At 47.8% G+C, this 22833-nt stretch overlaps 1 protein-coding gene across 1 annotated transcript in view; it reads left to right on the top strand.

Annotated features, from left to right (window-relative positions):
• LOC140426554 (complement factor H-like) overlaps positions 1–19296 on the top strand; it is a 254444-nt gene extending 235148 nt beyond the window's left edge. Inside the window, exons 14-17 of the mRNA XM_072511479.1 lie at positions 185–292; positions 12220–12437; positions 13737–13826; positions 18658–19296. Of these exons, the coding sequence (XP_072367580.1) occupies positions 185–292; positions 12220–12437; positions 13737–13808 (398 nt within the window). The 3' untranslated portion in view covers positions 13809–13826; positions 18658–19296. The remainder of the gene's footprint in view (positions 1–184; positions 293–12219; positions 12438–13736; positions 13827–18657) is intronic.
• The last annotated feature ends 3537 nt before the right edge of the window (positions 19297–22833 follow it).

Genomic DNA, 22833 nt, shown 5'->3' with positions numbered 1-22833 from the left:
TCCTTGGGGGATGCTATGCATTTCTTTGATGGTCGGGATTAAAAGATCCTGGAAGAAATGCGCAGCAGAATCAGGTCGAGAGAATCTTTAGAGTGTACCAGTAATTAGCATCAGCTTTGTTGTACGTGCAAGACTCTTTCACATAGCATCTGTAAAGTTCTTTGTTTTCTCTTTTCATATGCAGAGGAGTCCAAAACATGCACTGGATTGCAATATTCCGAATGCCCAATATGTACACAAAGTGAAATATGTGTTCAGCATCATATTAAAAAAGTAGAAATATTGCCATCAGGTAAGATCATCCTCACTGTATTCCCTGGAAAGCGATGAATAATTAAGATGTACAACACAAATACATGATTAATGCTATGACAGAACTCTGGCATCTAGTTGAGTCTGGGCTCATTCAGCTGCAGACAACCTGGCAATGCCACTCATCCGCAGTCCAACCTAAGTTCTCATCATATGTAAAACAGATATAATAAACATTTTCCCAATTTAAACATTTTACAAATCTGCAATTTTCAGTGACATTTCAGTTGGCTCATTGATCTAAGATTATTTACTTGCATCTATCCCTGCATGATGATGGATATAATAGATGGCTTCCAATTATAGTCATAAAATGAGCAAACAAGCTCATTGAACAGCATGTGACGGCAGTAACACAGCCTGCAGAACCAAGTGAATTTGGGCCACGAAAAGATGATATTATTAAAGATTGAATCTTCTTAGGCCAACAAGACTTTAAGTGAGACTTAAGTCTACTGAAAGAAGAAAAACTTAGGCTCAGGAAATCTATAGATGTGTGTAGAAATGCGGAGTTTGTTAAACATCCATTAGAACATATATATGGCAGAACCGACCAGGAGATACATTATTAAACTGAGAGACATTCCAGGCTCAGGCTGAACAAAGGGCAAGATGCAAATACTGTGGACAACTTCATACAATGGAAAAGAAGGGTTGCCCAGCATGCAGAAAACAGTGTTTAACTGCAAGAAGCTGAATCATTTCTCACACAAGTGTTGGGCTGGAAAGAAGCAAATCAAGCCTATGCAGGTAGCTACTGGAGAGATATCAGCAGAAGAGTCTGAATCACTATACACGGTACAACAGATTGGTTCGATCAAGTCTATAAATGATGAATGGTTTGTGTGACTGTTACAATGGGGACCGCAGAAGGAGAACATCAAGTGAATAAGAAGTGTCAGGTAGACACTGGTGCGTCATGCAACATCACAGACCTGTGCAAAGTGGTTCAACATCGTGGTTCAAAAATGAAGGTTGAGGCTATATGATGGCACAATACTCATACCAAGCAAATAAATTAGTCTGAGATCCAAGTTTCAGATCTTAGATGGAATGCAACAGCCACTGATCTCAGCTGAAGCAAGTCTAAGGATTGAACTAGTGACCCTGCACATGCCAACGGAGACTTTCAATCTACCACAACACACAAAACCATTGGCTGCCAAACATATCCTAGAGGAGTGCAAAGATGTGTTCACAGGGCTGGGAAGTCTCCCAGGAGAATTTTGTCTAGAAGAAGATGAAAGAGTAAGACCCATTCAGGATCTGCCTAGAAGAATTCCAGCTGGCCTCATGCCTAAAAGACAAGATAGAAGAGCTGGAACAGAAGGAAGTAATCAAGAAAGTGACAACTCCTACAGACTGTATTAGCAGCATGGTGTCAGTGAAAGGGTCTGTCGAGCTGCGAGTATACTTAGACACAAAGGATATAAATAAACTGCTAAAGAGATCTCACTACTGTATGCAAATCATGAAAGTACTTTTCCTGCAACTTGCCAAGGCGAAGAGCTTTACTACCCAGGTGTGAGGGATGGTTACTGGAAGTTAGGCTGAATGAAAGAGCAGTTTACTAATGACATTCTAAATGCCGTTCAAGAAATACAGATGGTTGTTGTATGTGCTGTTTGCCATTTTCACGGCTCCAGAAATGATCTTCTTGGAGTGGAAGCCATAGTAGCTTTGACAAAGGGTTATCTGGACTCGAAAGGGTAGCTCTTTTCTCTCCCTACAGATGCTGCCAGACTTGCTGAGATTTTCCAGCATTTTCTTTTTGGTTTCAGATTCCAGCATCCACAGTAATTTGCTTTTAGCCCGAGTAGATGACTGGATATGGAGACATAATGGATGAAGCCATTGCTGACCATGATCAGAATTTATTTTATTGACGCATTTATAATTTTCTTAAGATTCTAAATAACAGAACGGTCCAACACACGCAAAAACCCCACAGTAACATACCCAACTTCCCCCCGCCCTAACTCCTATATATTAGATTCCCTGCCCTTATTCTCCACTTCCATGCCTCCCCTTCCCCCCCCCCCCAATTCCCACCCCCGTCCCCCGCTCCTGCTGACGGTCAGTTTTCCTTAAAGTAGTCGATGAACGGCTGCCACCTCCGAGCGAACCCCTGTAATGAACGCCTTAAGGCGAATTTAATCCTCTCAAGCCTGAGAAACTCTGTCACGTCACTGATCCACACCCCTGACTTTGGAGGCTCTGAGTCCCCCCATCCCAGCAAAATCCGTCTCCGGGCTACCAGGGAGGCAAAGGCCAAGACGTCAACCTTTCTCCCCCACCGGGCTCCCGGATCTTCCGACACTCCAAATATTGCCACTTCTGGACTCGGAGTCACCCTCCCTTCCAGGACCTCTGACATGACATCTGCGGATCCCTGCCAAAATCCCCTCAGCTTCGGACATGCCCAAAACATTTGTACATGATTCGCCGGACTTCCCCCGCACCTCCCACACCTATCATCCACCTCCTCAAAAAACCTACTCATCCGGGCCACGGTCATATGAGCCCTGTGGACCACTTTGTACTGGATCAGGCACACGGCGAGGGTGCATTGATTCTTTTCAGGGCCTTCTCCCATACTTCAGCCCAACTTTCAACTCCCCCACAACTCGTCTTCGCACTTCCTCTTCACCTCCCCGATTAGGACCCCTTTCCACTCCATCAATTCCTTATATATTTCCGAGACCCTCCCCTCCCCTCCCCAACTCCTGTTTTTGACATCACCTTATCCTGTAGTCCCCTTAGAGGGAGGGAGGGAAGCTTGGAACCTGCCCCCGGACAAAGTCCCGTACCTGCAGGTACCAAAATCTGTTCCCACCCGGTAACTCAAACTCCTCCTCTAGCTCCTCCAGGCTCGGGAAGCCCTCCTCAATGAAAAGGTCCACAAATCTGTCGATCCCTGCCTGCTGCCACCTCCTAAAGCCCCCATCCAGCACCCCCCCAGCACCCCCCCCCCGCCCCCGGAGCAAACCGGTGATTGTCAAAGATCGGTGACCACACCGACGCCCCCTCATGCTGCCTCCATTGCCCCCACATGGCTGCCACTGCCACTGGGCTTGTGGAGTACCGAGCCGGCGAGAACAGCAGAGGTGCAGTCAACAGAGCCTCCAGATTCGTGCCCTCACATGATGCCGCCTCTACCCCTCCCACACCGACCCCTCCCCCACTACCCACTTCCTAACCATCGAAATATTAGCCGCCCAGTAGTAATTAATAAAGTTCGGAAGGGCCAAGCCTCCCTCCCCGTGCCCCCGCTCAAGAAGGACCTTCTTCACCCTTGGGGCTTTCCAGCCCATATGAAACCCGAGATCGCCGCATTCATTTTCCTAAAGAATGCCCTGGGGCATAATCAGAATTTAATATGACTGCTCAACAGATGAACCTGAAACAGAATAAGAGAAAATTGAAACTGAAGATGCCCGAAGTCAAGTACACAGGCCATATATTGAAAGCAAAAGATCTTTGCCCAGATCGTGACAAGGTGAGAGCTGTAGCAGTGATGCAGCAACCAGCGGACATGAAAGCAGTATAATGATTTTCATGAACTATTTAGCAACATTTTTATCTAATTATACATCTTGAGGTTCCACTGTCTATGCAAGTTCCCACTGTCTAGAATGTGCAGTGATATTGAGGAACAGAAAAGAAGCAGTGTTCACTGAAATCAAATAACTAGTGATGACAACCCCAGTGCTGAAGTACTATATCGTCAATGAAGAAGTCATCTTGCAGTCTGATGTCAGCAAGGTTATGGAGCAAATCTGATGGACAACTCATCGTATTTGCATCCAAGGCACTAACATAAAAGGAACATTGCTATGCTCGGCTTCAGAAAGAGTGTCTGGCTATTGTTTTTTCCTGCGAGTGTTTTCATCAATATCTGCTTTGGAAAGACAAAGCAACAGTGGAGTCTGACCATAAGATACTTCAAAGCATTTTTCTGAAACTGTTACTATCTGCTCCAGAGTGTCTGTAATTAATGTAATTTCTTTACAGAGATATCATCTGGATGTGACATACATTCAAGGGAAAATGATACACCTTGCAGACTTGCGGTTGAGAGCAGCACTCCCCCTAGAGAAAGTTTAGGATACTGCAACAGAATGTGAAATCTTCCAGATTCAACATGAAGGAACAGCTCAACATGACCTGGAAATCATCAACCCAGCAGAGATATTAAATCTGATAGATAAGAGCCTTATTCAAATCAAACAAACTATCTAACAACATATAATTCTCTGGGTGCTACAAGAAGTCATGAAGGAAGGATGGCCTGAAAATATCAAGGACACTCCTGTGGTCACAAGAACATATCAGACATATTGAGATACATTGACAGCCCAAGATGGAAACTTGTCATCATTCCCAAGGAGATGAGAGGAGAAATACTGAAATGCTTCCATGCAAGCCATCAAGGAATTTTATTGAGTCCGAGAAAAGCAAGGGAAATGCTCTACTGGCCAAACATGATTAATTCAATTAAAGAACACATCAGCCAGACCAGCTAAACAAGCTAAAGAGTTGTTAATGATCAATGACATCCCAGACAGACCATGGATGAAGTTGGAAGTATACCTCTTCACTCTAGCAGGGTGTGATTTTCTTGTCACTGTAGGCTACTATTCGGACTCCTGGGAGTGTGTTCAGCTGACTTAAATGATAACAAGAGAAATAGTAGAATGCCGGAGGGCCCTCTTCAGTCATTGTAGCATTCCAGACATGTGATGAGTGACAGTGGCCCTCAGTTCACAAGTGAAGAATTCAACTACTTCACAAAGGATTGGGAAATTCAACACGACACATCATCTCTACATTATCCCCAGTTGAATGAAAATGGTGACGCGGCATTAAAAATCACCAAAGGAATCATCAAGAAAGTGAGCAAATCTAGCACAGATGTACTCCAGGCAATCTTTGGGTGACGAAACACACAGACTGAAAGCATGGAAAGTAATCCAATCCAAAGACTAACTGTATTCAAACTAATCTTCCGATAGGAAAAAAATCTACTGAAGCCAGAAGTAGTAACAGGTGTGAATGAAAATGTCAAAGTGAAACGGCAGAAAGCCAAATTTCATTTTGACAAGAGTGCCAACCCATTGCCAGAGCTGAACATTTGGAGAGCCTGGTAGGGTACAAACCTTCAACACTTCCAACAGGGGTCAGCCCACTTGGAACCTTGGGATATGAGACGTTATCACCCCATAGTATGTGGTCAGCCCACGTGGAAACTTTGGATTTGAGTAGAGGTGTTTGTGGTGAAAGTAAACAACCGAACACCCTGCAGCAACAGCAGGTGTATAGACACAACTAGCAAAGCTGTTCCTTCACAGCAATCAGAGAGAAGGGATCTCACCAGCTGTACCGAATGAAGAACAACCAAAAATCCCAGAGGCCCACATGTCCCCAACAATGGAAATGGAACAACAACAGTTATCTGTCAACAAGTGCCATGGAAATTACACTCCCCAGGGAGGAGTCATCATCCAGATGAACAGCCAATGGCAACGTCCAAGCATACCACCTGAATGATTTAAAGACAATGGGCTGGATTCTCCGTTCCTGAAGCAAAGTGTTGATGCCAGGGCAGGATTTGTGGACTTTCACAACAGCAAAGCTGGCGCCGAACCTGGGCCGATATAGCGACTGTCGAGGAGCTAGCACCAGCACCACATGGAACATGATCGATTCCAATGAAAAATGGTGCAGGATTCGCCAGGTCCGTGATTTACACGCGGGAGGCTGACAAGCTGCAGCCACATGTACATATTACAATCCCGACACACACACATCCCAACAACAAAGTGGCATTGGTTGTGCTGGGGCGCGCCCATCCCGCTGATGGGTCAGCTAGGGCCAGAAGTACTTAGGGGAGTGCCCTGTGGGCAACCTGTACGACTCATGACCCTAAGTTCACAGCTGGCTATCAGCGACGTGTGCAGCTGAAAGGCTGCCTTTCCGGCAGTGGCAATGGTGTTCCATGCCCGTCCACCCCGACCCCACAGCCCACCTCCAGGCCGTCCCCCCTGCCCTGACAGAAGCCCCCAGGCCAGCGGCACAACTGTCGGCAAACTATGGCGATGTTGGACAGTTTCCGTAACCCCTCTCTCTCCCTGAGCAGCTATGATGCGGGTTTCACTATTTTTAAAATCACAAGTGAACCACGCCGCCGGGAACTCGGCCCATCGGAGACGGAGAATCGCGGAGGTCCCATGGAATGCCGGGTCAGGCCCATTAATGATATGCAAACGGTGTTTACTGTACATACGTTCCGGGCTATATTGACACCGCTGTTGAGGTGACAGAGAATTGCGATTTGGTATAAATCGGCACCTGCCACGATTTTGGTGTCGGCACCTATTCCTCGCCCAATCGTGTTCCCAATTTTAGCGTCAGCCAACAGAGAAGCCTGCTCAATGTATGCAACCCTGCTGCAGAGACTGACCAGGGGAACAAACAGTTGCCAATACAGGAGAACAGTGGGTGAATTGTGGGTAACTTGAGAACTCACAGTTACACATGATCATGCATGCAAATTTGTCTTTTGTTTATCAGGAAAAGGGATGTTTTTGCATCTTATGAATAGAGGGATGTTTGAGTTTTGAAATGCAACAGTACTACATGTCCTATCTGGCTTGCCATAGTTGATGCACGATCAATTACACTCAAGACAAAGTGATTTCATAACTGAAGGCTTTAATCTACTAGAACTTGTTCCCCAGCAGCATCGGTACAGAAAGTGAAGGCTGCTGGGACGGCACCGTTTCTTATACTCCGCCTGTCAGGGCGGAGCTACGTATCAACAGCCAATGGTAAACTCCTGGGTTTAACCAATGGTCATCAGCCTCTTTGGTACCGCAATACCTGGTACTACCACATTCACCCCCTGTTAAAAATGAGTCCGGCGGGGGTGGTGGCCAGTGGTAACAGTCGTCTTTAACATGGTATGATCAGGTATGGAGGTACCGTGCTGTCGAGAATATTTACAAAGTGTTCGTTCACAGTTAAAGTCATAGCGAAGCAATAAGTCGATCGGATGGCCTGGTCGTCCTTCTGGAGCGTCTGGACTTCGGTGGTGATTCTGGTGAGGGTCCAGGTGGTTGCGACTCCGGGAGCGTGGTTTCGGCCTCCCTGGCAGCTTCGTCACCCCTAGGCGGCGCTGTTGGGGCAAACGGTTGACCTGGGGGGGGGGGTGGAGGGTGCGACTGTGGGGGGTGTCGGTGGGTGGTCGAGCCTAGGCAGGAGCGGCGGGAGTACTGACCCTCCAGTGAGGTGCTGTGGGGGGGGGGGGTAATGGTCCGGGTGCGCGTGGGGTTCCGACAGGTGCCAGGTCCCGAATGGAGACTTGCCGGCCGTCAGGGAATGCCACGTAGGCGTACTGGGGGTTAGCGTGCAGCAGGTGGACCCTCTCGACCAACGGGTCCGACTTGTGCGCCCGCACGTGCCTCCGAAGCAGGATGGGTCCGGGTGTCGCAAGCCAGGTTGGGAGCGAGGTCCCAGAGGAGGACTTCCTGGGGAAAACAAGGAGACGTTCATGAGGTGTCTGATTTGTGGTTGTACAGAGCAGCGACCGGATGGCGTGGAGGGCCACCGGGAGGACTTCTTGCCAGCGGGAGACTGGGATATTCCTGGACCGTAGGGCCAGTAGAACAGTCTTCCAGACCGTGCCGTTCTCCCTCTCCACCTGTCCGTTTCCCCGGGGGTTGTAACTGGTCGTCCTGCTCGAGACGATGCCCTTGCTGAGCAGGAATTGACGCAGTTCGTCGCTCATAAAGGAGGACCCCCTATCACTGTGTATGTACGCGGGGAAACCGAACAGTGTAAAGATACCCTGGAGGGCCTTGATGACGGTGGTTGTGGTCATGTCTGGGCAGGGGATGGCGAATGAGAACCGGGAGTACTCGTCAATCACGTTCAGGAAATACGTGTTGCGGTCGGTGGAGGGGAGGGGGCCTTTTAAATCTATGCTGAGGCGTTCAAAGGGACGGGAAGCCTTTATCAGGTGCGCCCTCTCTGGCCGGTAAAAGTGCGGTCTACACTCCGCGCAGATTTGGCAGTCCCTGGTGACTGTCCTGACCTCCTCGATGGAGCAGGGCAGGTTGCGGGTCTTGATGAAGTGGAAGAAACAAGTGACGCCCGGGCGGCAGCGGTCCTCGTGGAGGGCTCGGAGGCGGTCCACTTGTGCGGTGGCACAAGTGCCGCGGGACAGGGCATCAGGAGGATCGTTTAGCTTCCCCGGACGGTACAAGATGTCGTAGTTGAAGGTGGAGAGTTCTATCCTCCACCGCAAGATCTTCTCGTTTTTAATCTTGCCCCGCTGTCCATTATCGAACATGAAAGCAACCGACCGTTGGTCCGTGAGGAGAGTGAATGTCCTGCCGGCCAGGTAATGCCTCCAATGTCGCACAGCTTCTACTATGGCTTGTGCCTCTTTTTCGACCGAGGAATGGCAAATTTCGGAAGCATGGAGGGTGTGGGAGAAGAAGGCCACGGGCCTGCCCGCTTGGTTGAGGGTGGCCGCCAGAGCTATGTCGGACGCATCGCTCTCGACCTGGAAGGGGAGGGACTCGTCGATGGCGCGCATCGTGGCCTTTGCAATGTCTGCTTTGATGCGGCTGAAGGCCTGGCGGGCCTCCGTCGACAGGGGAAAGGTTGTGGACTGGATTAGCGGTCGGGCTTTGTCTGCGTAGTTGGGGAGCCACTGTGCGTAATAGCTGAAAAACCCGAGGCAGCGCTTCAGGGCCTTGGGCAGTGAGAGAGGGGGTGCATGCGCTGAGGGTCGGGGCCTATAACTCCATTTCGCACAATGTAGCCTAGAATGGCTAGACGGTCAGTGCTAAATATGCATTAATCGTTATTGTTTGTCAGGTTAAGGATTTTCGCGGTCTGGAGAAATTTGCGGAGGTTGGTGTCGTGGTCCTGCTGGTCACGGCCGCAGATGGTGACGTTATCCAGATATGGGAATGTTGCGCGTAAGCCGTACCGGTCAACCATTTGGTCCATCCCTCGCTGGAAGACCGAGACCCCATTAGTGACACCAAAGGGAACTCTTAATAATTGATAGAGCCGCCCATCTGCTTTGAAGGCAGTGTACGTGCGGTCACTATTACGGAGGGGTAGCTGGTAGTAGGCGGACTTGAGATCCACCATGGAGAAGACCTTGTATTGTGCGATCCTGTTTACCAGGTCGGCTATACGGGGGAGAGGGTACGCGTCCAGCTGCGTAAACCTGTTGATGGTCTGGCTGTAGTCAATGACCATGCTATGTTTCTCCCCGGTCGTTACCACCACTACTTGAGCTCTCCAGGGACTGTTGCTCACTTCGATGACCCCTTCCCTCAGCAGCCTTTGGACCTCTGACCTGATAAAGGTCCGGTCCTGGGCACTGTACCGCCTGCTCCTGGTGGCGACGGGTTTGCAATCTGGGGTGAGGTTCGCAAACAGGGAAGGCGGGTCGACCTTAAGGGCCGCGAGGCCGCAGACAGTAAGGGGGGGTATAGGGCCGCCGAATTTCTAGGTCAGGCTTTGCAAATTGCTTTGGAAGTCCAGCCCCAGGAGGGTAGCCGCGCAGCGGTGTGGCAGGACATACAGGCGGTAATTGTCGAATTTCCTGCCTTGGACAGTGAGGTTCGCTAGGCAGAACCCCTTTATCTCCACCGAGTGTGACCCGGAGGCCAGGGAGACCCTTTGGTTTACAGGGTGGGTAACAAGTGAACAGCGCCTTACCGTGTCGAGGTGATCAAAGCTTCCCGTGCTCCCAGAGTCAATCAGGCAAGACATCTCATGGCCGTTGATGAAGACCGTCGTTGTTGCTGTTGCGAGTGTCCGGGGTCGACTTTGGTCCAGTGTCATCGAGGCCAGATGAAGCAGTTGCGAGTTCTGATCGGGCAGCGTGTAGTCGGCCGTGCTGGAGGCCTGGGGCCCCATCCAAGATGGCGTCACCCATGGGTCGCATTTGGTGTCCGGGGCTGTACAAGATGGAGGCGGGGATGGACAAAATGGCGGCGCCCACCCGTCCAGCGTGGTGTCCGGGGGGCAAGATGGCCACGCCCGTGGGTCGCACGTGGCCCTAGGTTAGGGGGTGGCGGTGAGCGCTGGCCGGTCGGGGCCTGAAGGGGGGGTTGCCGCAGCGGTCCGGAGTCACTGGAGACCGTGGCCACGGTGCGGGCCTGGCAGACCCCCACAAAGTGGCCCTTCTTGCCGCACCCTTTGCAGGCAGCAGTGCGGGCTGGGCAGTGTGGGCGGGGATGATTCGCCTGCCCGCAGAAGAAACAGCGGGGCCTGGCGGCGTTAGCGGGCCGTCTCGTAGCGCAGGCCTGCGGGGTCAGGGGGAAGGTCTGTGGGGCTGCCGCTGGGGGTGCCACTCAGCCCAGGGGGCCGCCGGGCAGTCGGGCGCATAGGACTGCACGTTTTGGTAGGCTACGTCCATGGACCATGCCAGGGCCCGTGCCTTCTGAGTCGCAGGGTGTCGTTTTCTAGGAGTCCTCGGCGGATATCTGAGGAGCTCATACCTGCTACGAAAGCACCCCTGATTAAAAGTTCCGTGTGCTCGCTCCCCGAAACTTGTGGGCAGCCACAGTTTCGGCCCAGCACCAGTAGCGCCCAGTAGAAATCCTCCAACAATTCCCCGGGGCTTTCCCGTCTAGTTGCAAGCAGGTGCCGTGCGTAGACCTGATTTACAGGGCGGATAATGTCCTTTTAGCAGTTCGATTGTGGCATCATAGTCCTCCACCTCCTCGATAAGGGGGTAGATCCCAGGGCTGACCCTTGAGCGCAATTGGTGCATTTTCTGTCCTTCTGAGGGGGTGTCTCCGGCCGTCTCGAGGTAGCCCTTAATGCACACCAGCCAGTGTTTAAATATTGCAGCCGAGTTCTCCGCGTGGGGGCTGAGTTGAAGGCACTCCGGTTTGATTCGGAGATCCATCCTTCCAGCTTAAGTCTAGCAGATTAAATTGATGCGCGATCAATTACACTCAAGACACAGTGATTTCATAACTGAAGGCTTTAATCTACTAGAACTTGTTCCCCAGCAGCTTCGGTACAGAAAGTGGAGGCTCCTGGGACGGCACCGTTTCTTATACTCCGCCTGTCAGGGCGGAGCTACGTATCAACAGCCAATGGTAAACTCCTGGGTTTATCCAATGGTCATCAGCCTCTTCGGTACCGCAATACCTGGTACTACCACAATAGCTATGTGAACTCTGTCATGACGCAGTCTGAAGGCAGATATTTTACAACCGTTCAATAAAGAGTTGCAATGAGAAATCACTGCTAACTTTGAACAGACTCTATATTCCCTCCCTATTCTGCTGTTCCTTGATTATCTTTGTGCTCAGAAATCAATTCTTCAGTCCTGCACATACACATTGGCTGTGCATCCATATGGCTCTGGGGCACCAAATTCCAAAGCTTCACAAGGTGCTGAGTGAAGTGATTTCTCTTCATCTCTTTTATCCTGAGTCTTTAACTCCTATTTCCAGCTGAAACAGCCTTTCAGCATTTACCTATCGAACCCGCTTAAGAATTTTATACATTTCAACGAGATTGTCTCTCAATTTTTCCAAACTTCCAGAACATGCCTATTCCACTCGATAATAAATTAACTCAGTTTCGGCAGGTGTAAGTTGCAAAGTGGACCAAGACTGTGATAGATGAGGTTTTAGGAAGTGCAATTTGACAGGGGTTCCTTACAGCAACCATCCAACTTTGCCCGAATTATCTTATTAAATTCTAAACGTTCAGCAGTTCTCATTTCATAGGTTTTGCTTCATGCTGCAAATGTTCTTCTTTGACTGTTGGGTCACTGCACATAAAGCAGTACTTTTAAAATTCTGCATATTTCTTCTGTTTTCTGTGATTAATCTGTAAACATTTTGCATTGATGCTTAGATGCCAGCACACTGAGCTTAATGGCTAAGAGTGGAAGTGGGAGTGCAATATTTACAGTGCAACATAGCCATAAAAGTAATCGCAAAAATTTAAAGTTTTCTATAAAAGAATCCAGCAATGCTGTGGTGAATGTAGGATTCAACAGAGAGTCAAGAGGTATACAATATAATAATCCTGCAATTGGGGATTATTGTTTCACATTTCCCAAAGATAATTCTGTGAGTATAATCATTCATGTTTCTCTGTATGGAATCATAGCCTTTGAAAAGTAACATGAAAGTTCAGAAAATAGTTAAGCTGTGTTTTACGGAGATGACAATGTTATTACTTGATAACTTCTATTCCTTGGCAATGTACTTCAGATCAGTCGAATTCTAAATGCCTTTTTGCCATGAGCAGCGTGAAATGTAGTGTTAAACATATGAGAAGGACTTTAGAGGTTGAAGGTTATTGAATTAAAAACCAGAAACAACTATTTTGAATATACTGGAATATATTAAACATATTTAGTTATATTTATCCTTGTGCAACTGCAATAATCTGCATTTATAAAGTGCTTTAAAATAATAAAATGTGCCAAGGTGCTACAGAGAAGTATTATAAAACAAAATATGAACCAAGCTACATGAAGCGATATTAGGCCAGGTGGCCAAAAGTTTAGTTATGGAGAAAGGTTTTAAGGAGCATCCTAAAAGAGCAAAGAGAGAGAGGGGAGCATAGATGTGTAGCAAGGGTATTCCAGATCTTGGGGCCTAAATAGTGTTTGACCACCAATGGTGGATCAATTAATATCTGGGATGCTCAAGAGGCCAGAATTAGATGAGCACATATATCTGGGAGGTTATGATGCTGGAGTAGAAAACATGGAAGAGAATTTTAATATTGAGACATTGGCGCCTGGTCAAGTAATGCAAGTCAGCAGGTATTGAGCTGATGGTGGGGGTGGGGGGTGGGGGTGGGGGGGGCACTTGGTGCGGGACTTAGTGCAACTCAAAAAACTCTGTTCCTCTGACTTTGACCTCTTTTTACTACTTGCTATTAAAATTCATTACATTTTTATACTGGAAATAGAAAAAGAAAGGGTGACTATTGACAACGTGGCCAAGATACAATAGCCGATATCCCAATGATAATCAACACTACTGCCTAAACTGTATTACACTATCGATATTGCGCAGTTTAATAGGTAGGGTTAGTTGTTAGGATTAGTGGTCAATCTTAGAAACACTTTTATTATAAATACCCAGCAGATGATACAGCATCTGCAGAGAGAAGTTGTTTTGGGTTGAAGGCCTCCTATCAGACTGTGTCTCGCCACAGATGCTTTGTGATCTTCTGAACATTTTCAGCACTTTCCATTTTTGGTTCAGATTTTTCAGCATCTGTAATGCTAACATGATAAAAATGCAAGTTCCTGCTTTCTTTTACAGCTTGTGTATACTTTTCATTTACCTTAAACCTGTTTGGACATTTTGCATATGTACCAAATACATTCATTTATTTTTGCTACCTTATAGATCACTTTTAATGTCACGTTCAGCAGAAATTTCACCATTAGATTTGATAGGCTCAAGCAAAGTCTGATATAAAAATGGAAAACTGTAAAGGTAAGTGATTGTAATGACATAATAATGTACAAATTGTTTTATAAAAAGAATGAAAATGTGACATCATAATCAAGTATTGATCAGAGTATGAATTACTCTTAAGATTTATGATGCTGCAAGTTGCTGCAGTGCATTCTATAAATAATACACATCACCACGACAGTGCGCTAATGAAGGAGGGAGTGGATATTTGAGCCAGTGGATAGAGTGCTAGTCACATGTCCTGGACAGCGTTTGGTTTCTTGATTGCAGTTGAAGCTGGAGACATATTCCATCACACTCCAGACTTGTGCCTTGTAGGTGGCTGACGGTCTTTGTGCCACTCACTGCAGAATCATAGAACGGATCCCATACAGACAGAGACTATTCTTACCTAAGTCTTGGCTAGCTCTCTGCTAGTTCCATTACTCTGCCCTTTCCCCGTAGCCCTGAAATTATTTTCCCTTCAACAAAAATGTTTTTCTTGATGTCGCCTTTGGTTTATTCGAGTCTTCTGGTATGTGATCTTTCCACAGCTGACATTTTCGAAGAATAAAAATGTCAGTTTCTTTCATTCTGGCCGTGATTTTTCTGAGCTGCGACAAAGTGCTTCCGCTGGTGGGAAAACCAGAGTGATTCCTGTTGATGCTAGGAGCGACTCGGACGTGTCATGCTATGGCATTTGGAAAAATCTTTTCGCCTAAATCAGTTTTTCAATGCCATTCCATGGCACACTGGGGTTCACGCTGCAACTGAGAGGGACGGGACCTAATCTTTGACAGGTTCTGCATCTCTGAACGCATGCCTCCAGATAGCTAGCATCCCTCCCATCCTAATCACTGGAAAGTCCTCCCCATCAGGACCCTCTATAGTGCCCCAGGACACCTCACCTTTCCCACAGTAGCCCCCTTTCACGCCCTGTCCCTTGTTAGTGCCAACCTGGCACCTCGCAGTCGACGGGTGGCAAAGGGGTAAGTACCCTCCCATCAATTGCCTCCAAGGTGCCAAGAGGGAGTCGTTCATGGGAGGTGGGGTTCAGGGCTTGTGCTGGGCTGGAGGGGATCAGGTCTGGGGTCTTCTTTAGGATGGGACCCCTTTTGCTGCTCTCTCCATCTGCAGCCTTTAAACTCTTTGATGTTTTCTCACAATAAAATGAAATTGTTCTCATCTCTACCCCCGTACACATCCCTCATAATAAAATGAAAGGGTCCTCATCCGTAGCCCTTTGAAAGGCCTGTCAGTATCCCACGTTTAAAGGTCTGTGAGATGAAGGTAAGGGGCGGGATACTCCGACCCCCCGCCGGGTCGGAGAATTGCCGGGGAGCAGCGTGAATCTCACCCCAGCCGGCCGCCGAATTCTCCAGCGCCAGAGGTTCAGCGGGGGCTGGAATCGCGCCGGTCGGCGGGCCCCCTCCCGGCGATTCTCCGGCCCGCAATGGGCCGAAGTCCCGCTGCTGTAATGCCAGTCCCACCGGCGGGAATTAAACCACCTCTCTTACTGGCTGGACTGGCGGCGCGGGCGGGCTCCGGGGTCCTGGAGGGGCGCGGGGTGATCTGGCCCCGGGAGGTGCCCCCATGGTGGCCTGGCCCGCGATCGGGGCCGACCAAGGCCCATCGGGGCATGCCTGTGCCGTTGGGGCACTCTTTTACTACGCATCGGCCGTGTAGGTCTCCGCGATGGCCGACGGGTAGGTGACCCCCCCCCTGTGCATGCGTGGGGATGGCGTCAGTAGCCGCTGACGCTCCCGTGCATGCGTGGACTTCCGCCAACCGGCGGAGTCCCTTCGGCCCTGGCTGGCGTGGCGCCAAAGGCCTTCCACGCCAGCCGGCGGGATGGCAACCTCTCCGGCACGGGCCTAGCCCCTAAAGGTGAGGGCTTGGCCCCTAATGGTGTGGAGAAATCCCCCCGTTTGGGCCGGCCTGACGCCAGAGTGGTTCATGCCACTCCGTCCCGCTGGGACCTCCCGCCCCGCCGGGCAGGGGAGAATCCCACCCAAGTTATCCTTTCAAAGTGGTGGAAACCTTTGAAGTGGTTTTCACACAGTCAGATTCAGTGCCCTTCAAAGTTTAAAAGTCTGGGTGTATGACTAGAAGGCTGAAAGCTTTGAACTGGGATTGTTTACATTAAATCTTGCACCCCAAATCCCTGCTGAAATCATTTTGATTGACCGGTCAAGGCAGTTTCAAAGGGAGAATCAGATTGTTTATTTCTATAACTCTGCAGGGATCCTTTACCTCAGAGTAGCAGGTGTTTTCTCAAACAGTTTTTTTTTTAATCTGCCTCTTTATTTTCACTTGCCTCCGAGGAAGTTCAGCCCACCACTTTAGAGGGACAACTTTTGCCTTCATCTCACAGACCTTTAAACTTGAAATACTAACAGATTTTTTAGAGAGTTTAGGGGTACAGATGAGAACAGTTTCACTTTATTAAGAGGGATGTGTATTTCTTAGGTACTGAGTTACTATTTAAATGGTGTACGGGTACAGATGAGACCACTCTATTATGAGAAATCTTTAAGTTTTACATACTGATTTGATTGTTTAATGGGTTTAAATGCTGCCAATGTGGAGAGCAGCCAAAGGGGTCCCATCCCAGAAAAGACCCTCGATCTGACCCCCTCCAGCCCAGCACATGCGCCCCTGAGGCCCACCTCCCATGAAAGACCCCTACGTCACCCTGGAGGCAATTGTTGGGAGGGTACTTAATCACATTGTCACCCATCAGACTGCCGCCTGGACCACGTTCCTCAATACTTGCACCAATTCACACCAACGGGATGTTTGATTGGGGTGGCCAGGGCATCCTAACTGGCTCATCAATCTGATTTCAAATATCTCAAATGAGGAAGCCTGTCTGAGACACCAGGAAACCCGCTATGGCCAGTGGAGCAGGCATGGAAATTCATGACCAGTTTTCTGCCTGCAGCAAATCCCAATTTGTGCCCCAGCATATGATTCAACACACAATCGCAAATCCCAGGTCTAGCGGGCAGCCTCGGAGAATCTCAGTCTCTATTTGTGTAACTGGAGTACCTCATCTCTGGAACCCTTTTTAAAATCTTTTCTGCACCCTCTCTAAGGCCTTCCATACTTCCTGAAGTGCCATGCCCAGATTGTACCTAATATTCCAGCTGAGACCAAGGTGAGTTTCATGAAGGTTCAGCATAGCTTCCTTACATTGGTACTATTTATAAAGCCCAAGATTTCATATACCTTTTCAACTGCTTAACGAACCTGTCCTGCCACCTTCAACAATTTGTGCACAAGCCTCTTTGTTCCTACACCGTGGCCAGGATTCTTCCCTACCCGGCGGCGCGGGGGGTCCCGGCGGGATTGAGTGGTGTGAACCACTCTTGCGTCGGGCCGCCCCAAAGGTGTGGATTTCGCCACACCTTTAGGGGCCAAGCACTCACCATGAGGGGCTAGGTCCGCGCCGGAGTGGTTTCCGCTCCACCGGCTGGCATGGAAGGCCAGCGGCCGCTGACGTCATCCCCGCGCATGCGCGGGGGCGGGGGTGTCTCTTACGCGTCGGCCATCGCGGAGGCTGTGGCCGAGGCCGAGAAAAAAGAGTGCCCCCACGGCACAGGCCCACCCGCGGATCAGTGGGCCCCAATCACGGGCCAGGCCACCGCCAGGGGGCACCCCCGGTGCCAGATTGTCCCATGCCCCCCCCAGAGCCCGCCCGCGCCGCCTAGTCCCGCCAGTAAGAGAGGTGGTTTGATTCTCGCCAGCGGGACAGGCATGACAGCAGCGGGACTTCGGCTCATCGCGGGCTGGAGAATCACCGGGGGGGGCCGCCGACCGGCGCAGCGCGATTCCCGACCCCGCCGAATATCCGGTGCTGGAGAATTCGGCAACCGGCAGGGGGGGGGGCGATTCACGCCAGCTCCTGCCGATTCTCCGACCCGGCGGGGGGTCAGAGAATCCCGCCCCTTATTCTGAATTATACATTTTATTGCTTCTCTTTGTTTTCCTACCAAAATGTTTCCCTTGCATTTCTATGCCTTAAGTATCATCCGTCCTTTGTCTGCCCATTTCACCAGACTGTCCATGTCCTCTTGAACTGCATCAGTATCCTTCCTGCTGTTCACAATAATTCCAAGTTCTGTGTCATCTGCAAATTCTGAAATTGCGCCCTGTACACCCAAGTTGGAGTCATTAGTATAGATCAAGGAAAGTAGCGTTTCTAGTACTGGCCCCCAAGGGAATACCACTGTATTCTTTCCCCGAGTAGGAAAATGAACCCGTCACTGTACTGTTTCCTGCTGTTTCATATCCATGCTGAGAAGCCGATGATGTGGCACTTTACACATTCCTTTGGAAGTCAATATACACCAAATCAACCGCACTAACCTCATCAACATTCTTAGCTACCTTATCAAAAAGCCAGGTAGTTTCTACATTTAAAGACTCTTCTATCCATTTCAGAGACTCAACTTCATCCTCCAGCTCATGCACTCTTCGGTTCCCTCTTCTGGTCACCCATAATAAATGATTCTCTGACTTAGGAAAAGTTGGAGTTGTGGTATTCTCAAGATGGTGGGAAAAAGCCATGCCCCATCACAATTTATCCAAGAGGAGGATCTAGCTATATAACGACACCATGAAGTTTTGCTAAGCATAAAACAAGTGGGATATACATTGGATCCTCAAACTCATCATCCCTTACTCCAGTCATTTCAAATCTTGATGGGTTTTTTTACAGTTCAATGTAAATTTAAATTTGAAATGGAGCTGCTCACACTAATTGAAGTAGTTATGGTAAATGTTATTGTTTGTTTCTAATTATATCATCTCCATTAAAAATACAAATTAATACATGTGGTACATTTATAATTTATTTCACTCACAGACACAAGATGTGGCGGTACAAATTCTGAGAAATAACGACTAACCGATTGCAAAGAATTCAAGATTCAATTACTGAATGAATTACATTCACAGGATAGGTTATTCTATAACTTAAGTATTACTTCCTTGGTTTTGGAATTAATGTAAACATGGTAATCCAATCAAATTATACTGCAACATCTTCAGAGTATTTTTGGATTAAAAAAGAAATAGTTAAAATAGTTTGAATAACCTTCAGAACATGTACGATTTCTTTCATTTTAAAATAAATGTAATATGGAAAATGTTATCGGAAATGTTTAAATTGGTCAAGCCTCTTTCTTAGTCATGTTTCCTTTATATGTGTCCTGCAGCATTATTACTTCTATGAGTCGGCAATTACTACATTGTGAGATAATTTCTCCATACCACCAATAATGAACAGGATTATCTAAAGATAAATTGCGATTACATGTAAGAGCATGTTAGTGAGGATAACATTCACAGCAGTCAAATTAGTTTCAATACTGTAGTCATAGAAATGAAACTATGTTGCAGTTCCTTTTTCCTGATTCAAATTATAGTGTTGCATGTGTAATGTTGTACGCATTTGATTTTTTTGCAACACACAACAAATAAACATACAAACACGGAAACTGAATAGCTGGATTTTTTGTAAACGGTAAACAGACGATTACAATGCAATTATCCAGTGTTTAACAAACACTACTTTGAAAGCTGTAGCTTTAAAAAGATCACAGGTGAGATTCTCCGTTCCTGAGACTAAGTGTTGAAGCCAGCGCAGGATTCATGGACTTCCACAACAGCAAAACTGGCACCGCACTGAGGGGCTAGCACGGGCGCCACATGGAACACAATCAATTCCAATGAAAAACGGTTTGGGATTTGCTGGATTCGTGATTGAGATTCAGGAGGCTGATACACTTCACTCCCCACACACACCATCCCAGCCAACAAGATGGAAGCAAGACACACGGCCACACGATTTACGGATGAGGAGCTCGAGACTCTGCTGGATGCGGTAGAGGAGAGGCGGCCCGGGAAGGAGGCTGCTAGCCGCCATTCGCCGTGCTTGGGCGCAGATGGCAGATGTGGTCAGCGCCACAAGCAACACCATCCGGACCAGCCAGCAGTGTCGTACAAAACTGCATGACCTCCTCAGGGCGGCCAGGGTGAGTAGGCAGCACTAACCACATCCCACAGACCTGTAACCCAAACCCCCCACCTCACCCAGAGGGCAAGCGAACCCCCAGCCTGCATTAAATGTCAGCACCCATATCGGCCACCATGGCTGGGTGCCCTGGCCACTGAGGCCACCAACTACCCACCTCCTGGGCAGCATGCGTCGGACTGCATAACACTGTCATATTCAGTTCCCCCCCCCCTCCCCCCACCCCGCCCAATGAGATGGGTGCCCATAACTGCCGGGAGCGGGGGGAAAACCTAGGGGCACCACCGGACCTGGGGTCCCTCACCGTGGCTGAGCAGAGGGCCCTGGACATGGTCAGTGTTGTGATCTCTGTATATTCCTAGCCCTGCAGGGGGCTAGCAGTGAACCATCATGCAGCTAGCAGCTTTTGCTGCAGATACGGGTCCCCGCATGTCCGGGTCAGAGGTCACGCATGCGTACGGCGGCGGCCTCCAATGACCTCATCATGCTCCATGGCAGACTCAGACCACGGAGACGGACCCTCCAAATAGTGCCCCCGACCCGGACCGCCTGCCCAAAATTATCGCGGTGCCGTACTGCAGTGGAAAATCTGTAGACATTTCTGGTAAACAGCTAGAACACTATTTTCAGAGATTTCCCGCTGATTGTAATAATAATAATCTTTATTAGTGTCACAAGTAGGCTTGCATTAACACTGCAATGAAGTTACTGTGAAAAGCCCCTAGTCGCCGCACTCTGCACTCCTGCTCCTGTTTGGGTACATTGAGGTAGAATTCAGAATGTCCAAATTACCTAACAGCTCGTATTTCGAGACTTGTGGGAAAAAACTGGAGCACCTGGAGGAAATCCACAGACAAGGGTAGAACATGCAGACACCGCACAGACAGTGACCCAAGCCGGTATTGAACCTGGGACCAAGGCGCTCTGAAGCAACAATGCTACCCACTGTGCTACCGTGCCACCTACATCAGAAAGCTAGCCTGGGTGCACAAAATGGGGCATTGCAACCACAACAGTGAAATAGGAAAATCCTTAAGGAAATTTAGCACCGTGTTATATAATTGAGATAGGAAGAAATTTCAGTTTGATGATCAAGAACCTTTCAAAGGGTCATATTTCTTGACTATTTCAGCAAGTCAAAAACAATGGCAAAGATGTTTTATTCAATTTAGGAGATGGAATATTTGTATTCTGGACCCTCTATAATCTTGTGTGATTAATTCTGGAGAAATGTCAAGAACAAATGTCCACAAAACTCAGCCCCAGTAATTTACTTTAAACATTGCTGTAAAGAACCAGTGGTAAAATTTCCACTATTACTAATTAATGTGAATATGTAGGTGCAAGTAAGAAATGATGAAGCACCAAAATGTTTAACCCTGCTCTGACCATTCATATCTCTCCAAACATAAACGTTAAAGATTTAATAAAATATGCTGCACGGTAGAACAGTGGTTAGCACTGTTACTTCAGTGTCAGGGTACCCAGTTCAATTCCCAATTGAGTCAGCACGTTCTCCCTCTGCGTGGGTTTCCTCCGGGCACTCCGGTTTCCTTCCACAAGTCCCAAAAGATGTGCTTGTTAGGTGAATTGAATATTCTGAATTCTCTGTCTGTGTAGCCGACCGCCTGCATCAAAAAGCTAGCTGGGTGCACAAAATGGGCTATCACAACTAGGGAATTTTCACAGTAACTTCATTGCAGTGTTAATGTAAGCCTACTTGTGACAATAGTAAAGATTATCCAGCAAAACTGGAGTCAATTGGAATCAGGGGCAAAATTCTTCACTGTTTGGAGTCATATCTGGCACAAAGGAAGATGGCTGTAGTTGTTGGAGGTCAGTCATCTCCATTCCAGGACATGCATAAGTTACTCAGGGTAGTCTCCTACCCTGGTCCAACCATCTTCAGTTGCTTCATCAATGATCTTGAGTCAGTACACATTTACTGAAAATGTCAAGGTGGTATGATGATATTCTTTTTAGATAATGTCACATGAAAATTTCAGCTAAAACACAAACTCAATGTGTTGAGATATGCTTACGTGGCTGAGAAAGCAAGTACTTAAGGTTAAATTTAATTGTTAATTTTGAATAGCATGACATTTAAAGAAAAATGCACTTGACTGTGACTATTAGCCTTGCGCGGTTCTTGGCACTCAAATCATGTTCTTCTGGTGACAAAGTTAAATTAACCCAAAATAAGTAATTCACAAGAATGTTCAGGGCCTGAAAACTGGAAATCTGGGGTTAAGAAAACATTTTCTTTAAACTTTAGAAAAATGGAACTAAGGGAAAAGACGGTTATGTATTGGCTGATATCTGACGTGTCTAGGTCCAAATAAATATTTCATTTGTAGCATCAGTTATCCTAACTAATCAGTTAAGAGAGACAAATGGCACCATCTATATTAATAATATAAAAATGATTAAATGAGATATTGTAATTGGAGGTGTGAGCAAAGTAATGAGCAATCCTAGCTGTAGTGGTTTAGGAGTAAAGTTTAATCTTTCATGAGAAGTTAAACATTATTTCAATGTAAGTCAGGTCAGTGTAACTAAGACAAACTTAACAAAATATAAATATAGAACATATCTTGATTAAAAAATGTTTGAAAGTTGATCAAGATTTCAAACACCCTGACAATTAAAGGTGTTGGGAAAATTGAATGCAGTGGGAGCTTTGGCTGATTCAGCCAAACTTCCAGTAGGACCGCCTCAATGGGCCAAACTGCTTTATCTTGTCCTTCACCTTTTCTAATGTTCTTAAGGAACCAAAATGATTTCAAAATATTTGTCGTCACAAAAATGTGTACATCCAGCTGCAGGTTAGCCAAGTCCCGATTTAAAATGGCGAACGGCAAAGGCTGAAGGGAAATTCAGCCAACACAGACAGAAACCAGCAGGTGCAGGTTTGCTGTGTATTTAACTCTGCAAAAGCCCAGACAGCATCGATACCAGCGACCATCAGCATAATAATGTAGCAGCCATCTACATACTAATGAGCAA

The sequence above is a fragment of the Scyliorhinus torazame genome, chromosome 7 (assembly GCF_047496885.1).
Source record: "Scyliorhinus torazame isolate Kashiwa2021f chromosome 7, sScyTor2.1, whole genome shotgun sequence".
Classification (NCBI taxonomy): Eukaryota; Metazoa; Chordata; class Chondrichthyes; order Carcharhiniformes; family Scyliorhinidae; genus Scyliorhinus; species Scyliorhinus torazame.
This window is presented reverse-complemented; position numbering and strand designations above follow the sequence as displayed.